This window comes from Tympanuchus pallidicinctus, unplaced genomic scaffold, assembly GCF_026119805.1.
Source record: "Tympanuchus pallidicinctus isolate F22 unplaced genomic scaffold, pur_lepc_1.0 scaffold9, whole genome shotgun sequence".
Lineage (NCBI taxonomy): Eukaryota > Metazoa > Chordata > Aves > Galliformes > Phasianidae > Tympanuchus > Tympanuchus pallidicinctus.
This window is the reverse complement of record NW_026294813.1, coordinates 23,437,460-23,443,459: the sequence shown is the minus strand read 5'-3', so window position 1 is coordinate 23,443,459 and position 6,000 is coordinate 23,437,460. Positions and strand designations below refer to the sequence as shown.

Below are 6,000 nucleotides of genomic sequence, written 5' to 3'. Positions count from 1 at the left end.
GTGAGCACGTGGAACCAGGCCACCAGCATGAGGCCAGCAGCCACCGGCCAGGCCACGGCACAGTCAGGGTGGGACTGGGCCTCCCAAAACCACAGCTTCCCCCACCCTGCTGCGAAGAGAACACACCTGGTGCCATGGCCTGGCAAAGCGGGCAGAGCTGTGACCTGGCACACCAGACAGAGCCATGGTCTGGCAAACCGGGTACAACCATGGCCTGGCAAGGCAGGCAGAGCCACAGCCTGGCAAACCGGGCACAACCATGACCTGGCAAACCAGGCAGAGTCATAACCTGGCAAATCAGGCAGAACTACGGCCTGGAAAACCGGGCAGAGCTGTAACCTGGTAAAGCAAGCAGAGCCATGACCAGAGGACAGCAACAAAGAAGGGAGAGTTACATGGAGTTGTAACAGAAACGCATTTCAGCTTAGGCAGCTTCCCCTAGACCACGAAGCGGTGCTCCTTGCCATCGTGGGCCATGAGGATGACGTTGCGGTTGGAGGTCCAGATGAGGCGGGCCAGGCGCAGGGCGTTGTGCGAGCCAGGGGACGCGGGCTGGACGGGTGGCACCTGGTAGGTCTTGATGCAGCGCAGCTGGGGCGCTGAGTTGAGCATGCCGATGCTGCCCAGCAGTGACGTGTTCATCTGCAGAGACAGCTGTTGGTGAGAGGCCTCCCAGCCCACCCGGATCAGGCCCAAGTGACATTTCTCCAGACCCACCCAGCGTGGGAGAGGCAGTGCTGTCAGCGCCCAGGTTCTGAGCATCGTGCTGCGTCCCACAGCACAGAGCTTTGCAAAAGGAATGGCTGAATAAAGCCAGCAGGTGTGTGGCACTACTCTTTGTGGGGAGCTCACGGTGCTACCAGCAGGCACTGTGAGCAACATTTCCAAAGCTCTGCAGCTGCTTATCCTTCCAACACAAGAGAAAGGAAACTGGTGCATGACTAAATGCAACGTAAATTACAGTCAAAAACTTGAAGTTTCCCTCCTACGCACAGAACTCAGTTACATTTAGCAATCAAGAACCACTTCACAGAATCACAGAATGGCCTGGGTTGAAAAGGACCACAATGATCACCTGGTTTCTACCCCCCTGCTATGTGCAGGATTGCCAAACAGCACACCAGGCTGCTCAGAGCTCATTGCTTGCCCCATATCTTTTTTTAAATTATTGTTCTCCTTGCCTGTGCCTTTCTCAAGTTGAATTGTAAGATTTAAATCAATAAATTAGCTAGGAAACAGTTTATTTACTACTTTGAAAAATCTCACACTTCACTTGTAGGTCTTTATAATTAAAGGCTTCTATTCAAATTTTAAGGAGAAACATGAGAAGTTTTCAAGATTATGTCTATGCTAGAATATTTTTGTCAAAATAATTAAAACACCAAATGTGAAATCGTGCAAAATTAAGAAGAATCATCATAATAGTTGCAATAGTTCTGCAACAGTTGCAGAAAAAAAGCAAATTTTTATTATTTTCTCCTAGATAAATAAAGCACTCGGGATAAATCTGATGAGTTCCACTCTCCATAAAGCAGGCCAGTTACTGCAGATGCATGCTGCCTAGCTCCATGGTTTAAAAACAAGCTGCCTAACCCTGCCTTACAAGCTCTCCTTTACTTGGAAAACCCTCAGGCACGGCGCTCCTTAGGAGTCCAAGAGCAGGCAGACGGCTGCTGTGCCGTATCTCTGAGTGTGCCACGTGGAGCCCTGGCAAATCCTGGGACATGGCAGTCGTGCTGCTGCTGATCCCACGCTCTGAATTCTGATCAGGACAAAGTACAAGCCATTACTTTTTCCTGGCTCTTCTCAGCAGCAGAATGGTGTCAGAGAGTGTAAATCACGGCATCTCTAGCAGGGAGCATGCACGCACCACTGACATTTTCACAATTTAAATCATCTTGAGTAATAACCCTTTTAAGATGACTAATGTTACTGATTTTCCTGCATTAATAATAGTGCCAAATGGAATACAGAAGGGAAAAAAAATCACTAGTGCACGAGGTCACATTTTAGAACTAAATGTGTAGGTATATTTAACTCTTTATGTGAAAGCCACTTCAACGTGAACATTTATACACCTGGAAGAATGTGGCAGCTCACATTTTAAACCACGTGCCTGATTTTTTTTGCCTGCCAGTTTTACATGACCTGCTCTGATTGCTTTCTAGACTTTCCCTGAGTACTTAAATCAAGTAAGTATAACTGATGGATGAAGATTCTTGCTGTTCCCATTTACTGTTACAGAAAATACGCAAAACAGTGATGGATAATAATTTAATAATTATTATGGCACCTGTAAAAATAATGAAAGGCATCAGACGACCAGGAGAATATATTAAAAGCTAACTAATAATTAGTGGTATATGGGGTTCTATTATATAGTATGACTACTGCAAAACGAAATTAATAGTCTACACAAATTGCTTGATCGAGTCAGTTTTTAAGTCTATAGTCATTTAAAGGAAGAAAAAATTCCTGGTGAGGAAATGTAAGCACCAATGAAGCTTCTTGTACGCTCACCTGTCCCACCACGCTACACCTATCCACTGCTGACAAAATAGTATTTCTACAGATACGATCACAAAGTTTGCTCCTATGCTAAAAAAATAAACCCCCAGGTACTTCATAAAAGGTTGACCTGAACCTCAGTTTCTCCCATTTCAGACCCTCTTTGTATTGTTTTTCTTTCAGCCTTTCTGTTCCCTGCATCGTTATGGAAATTCCAGGCAGCTCGACAGTGTGAGGGGCAGACCAGGGATCTGTGCTCAATGTACAGCAGCTGTGTCTGCTGAGCAGGACTTGGCGCAGCAGTAACGGGACCAGTGTTGATCTTGAATAGTTTTGCATCATGTTGAGTCCAAGAAATGGAGAAATATCACCGAGATCTTCATTTATGAGAACTCACTGGGTTCCAGAAGTCAGAGAAGAGAAATTCCTACTAGGGGATGGGACAGTGTGAGAGCAGGAGCAGCAGTTCTGGCAGAACTGGCTGGAGGTCTCCTGCAAGGCCCTAAACCTAAACCAAGTGGGTGTTTTAGGTGTGTAAAACTGAAGTGTTACAACAGGATTAGATTCGAACAGCAAACAGGACAAAGTGTTGTCTGACTGCTCTGAACTTACACACTGATTTGTATGGAAATAAGCCCTCATCCCTCACAAGGAGATAACTGCAAAGTAAGAGATCTGTACTTTATAAAAATAGAAAAAACATGATGCTCAACAAAACCAAAGGTGGGCAGATTGCATTGATCCTCCAGGGCACACAGGCTTGCAGCAAGGCACTTACCTGCCAGAAGGAGAGGTGGCTGTCTGAGTTGGAGTAGGTGGCAAGGTACCGGCCATCAGGAGCAAAGGCCACTGCTGTGATCGGCCCCTTGTGCCCATGGATTGTCTGCCAAGAGAGAACATTTAGGGACACGGTTTAGAGGGCATGGTGGTGATGGGATGGTTGGCAGCTGGACTTGATGAACTAGGCTGGACGAGGCTCTGAGCAACCTGATCTAGCCATAGATGCCCCCGTTTACTGCAGGGGAGTTGAACCAGATGGCATTTAAGGGTGACCTGCAACTCTAATGAGCCTGTGATCTTAACGGCCTTTTCCAACCATAATGATTCTCTGGTTCTAAGAGCAGTAACAGAGCATTCCTTACTTGGCACCACAGCAGTGCTGAACAGATTTGTAAGCAAACACAAATGCGACAGCATCTGGACTTCTGGAAGAAGTTTCTGGAACAGTTCATCAAACTCCTACAGTCAGAAAACAGCAAATACTATGAGCAGAAGCCTCTTCCTCCTATTTCAGCATTGCATCTTAGGTCTCGAATCAAAAGCATGACACAAATTGGGAAAGCACACAGAATCTATCCAAGGTTTATTGGCAAACACCTCTGCAGAGCTAGAGGAACTTCAGGGTTTGGTTCCTGCAGGAGATAGGAGGGCAATTTCCTTAAAATACCATCTTTTATTGGATTACCATAACGAAGACATTAGTAACAAGCTCAGAAAGTATTTCTTTGAAGAATACACAGTAGCTGGTCTCTCTGCATTAAGAGGCTCTGTGCCAATTTTAAATTGGCGGGACTTGCAGTGTGTGAAAAAAGACTTTGAAACATTCATCGACCGAAAGTAGGCTGTGAAAATAAAAGCACATGAAAACAAAAGTGCTCCTACAGCCAGCTCCAGGACACTAAAAGATGCAAAGCCACTGAGATGGCACGGTGCACCCGAAGTAAGGCTTACATTAACAATCCATCAATATATTTATTGTGCATCATGTAAGTTGAGTAAAGTCTAACAGAACCCCAAACCTACGTCTTCAAGGTAATCACTACAGCTTAGGATGAAGATTTGAAAGGGGAATTAATTAGATGATCCAATGTTTAGACCCATCAAACTGCAGCACTTAACAAGCAAGTAATACTTGTCAATAAAAAATGTTTTGGTAATACAAAGGTGGAAAATCAATAGTACTTGCACACTTGTTGCTCTTCTTAACTACTGAAAATGTGTTCCAATAAGTACAATCCTTAAGGGAATTAATGTGCTTTGTTATTTAAAGCAAGTGCTCCTCTAATTGATGCTAATCCTTTCAAGCCAAGATTTATTTTTTAGTGCACTACCTAAATGTGTACTTTGCAATGCACATCTTGTGCTTCCTAGGCAAAGTGAATAAGCAGAACAAAACGAAATTATTGCTACTCATTCAAAATATTTTGCTTGCACCCATGCATTTGGAGCTCAGACTGCCCTGGCTGGCACTGTGCTGAATGCTGCATTCATGGCTGTGATGGCTGTGCTTTGGCAGGAACACACGGCAACGCGCTGCCTCTTTGCATTATTTCTTGTTACGCTCTGAAGTGTAATACTGCATAATAAAAATTATTTTCTATTTAAAATAAAATCTGTGCAGCATTGGTTTGGCAATCGTCTGAATCTTGCACGGCAGACAGGGTGGGACAAAGTGCAGCTGCTTGGAGCTTCCCTCTGCCCAAGCAATTGTTTTTTAATGGGAGCACGCTCCTGGGAGACTATTTGACTTCTGCACCTGTCACCGCCGCTGTCCTGTACACATGATATACTGAGGCTATGACAACCTAATTCTGAGTCCAATATTTGGCAAACCCTACACTGAACTGCATTATTCTGTTAGAGGTGACATAAAAAATAAGCACTGTATCACTGTGGCAATTTTATTTTAATAAATACTGGAATGCATACTTTAAATTGATAAAGTAACATATATACTGCTATAGAGACATAGCAATATTTTACCACATTTATTATTAGATATTTATCTCCCCAGTCCCAAAGGGTAGCTTAACTAAAATGAAACAAAAACAATCACTCACCGAGGATGCAGCATGCCTGATGCACCCGCAGAAGTGCCACACTTCTAGCAGGTACCATGTGAAAAGCAGAAAGCATTGGGTTTGTCCCAGCTTAGCACTGCCATTAAAAGCTCTGACGGCTTTCACTTGGAACAGATGAAAGTATCAGCTCCAATTTTTGCAGAGGATACAGTCCCTGCACAAGGAATTGGTTATTTGGAAATTAAGGTGCTCTGCCACAGTCAGCTCCTAAAGGTGCTCCAGAAAGCTGGCCTAAATACAACACAGAGCACAGATGAATTGCAACTGCAAAGATCACTGTGCTAAAGGCAAAGACTGAGGGAAGACAGCCAACAACCAAAAGAAGGTGGAAAAAGCAAGGTGTTGAAGGTGCTATTAAAAAACAAAAGAAATGATGAGGTTTAACTCTCCCTCTACTTCCTTCCCACCCTTACTGCCCCCCGGAGGTGTTCCAGAACTGTGCAGATCTGGCATTTTGGGACACAAGTGGTTAGTGAGCATGGCGGGGACGGGTTGGGGCTGGTCTTAGGGATCCTAGAATTCTTCTCCTTAACTATTCCACAGTTCTGTGATGCGCTCTGAATACCTACAGAACCTCTAAGTTCCACATTAATCTCGAACAGTGTCTCAGAACTCAATTAGCCTCTGCATT

At 44.5% G+C, this 6,000-nt stretch overlaps 1 protein-coding gene across 3 annotated transcripts in view; it reads right to left on the bottom strand.

Annotated features, from left to right (window-relative positions):
- Positions 1 to 358: 358 nt before the first annotated feature.
- WDR7 (WD repeat domain 7) overlaps positions 359 to 6,000 on the bottom strand; it is a 110,947-nt gene continuing 105,305 nt past the window's right edge. For all 3 annotated transcript variants that reach the window (XM_052670023.1, XM_052670026.1, XM_052670025.1), the window contains 2 exons: positions 3,287 to 3,391; positions 359 to 642 (listed from right to left, as the gene is read on the bottom strand). In XM_052670023.1, coding sequence (XP_052525983.1) covers positions 439 to 642; positions 3,287 to 3,391 — 309 coding nt within the window. In that variant the 3' untranslated portion in view covers positions 359 to 438. The remainder of the gene's footprint in view (positions 643 to 3,286; positions 3,392 to 6,000) is intronic.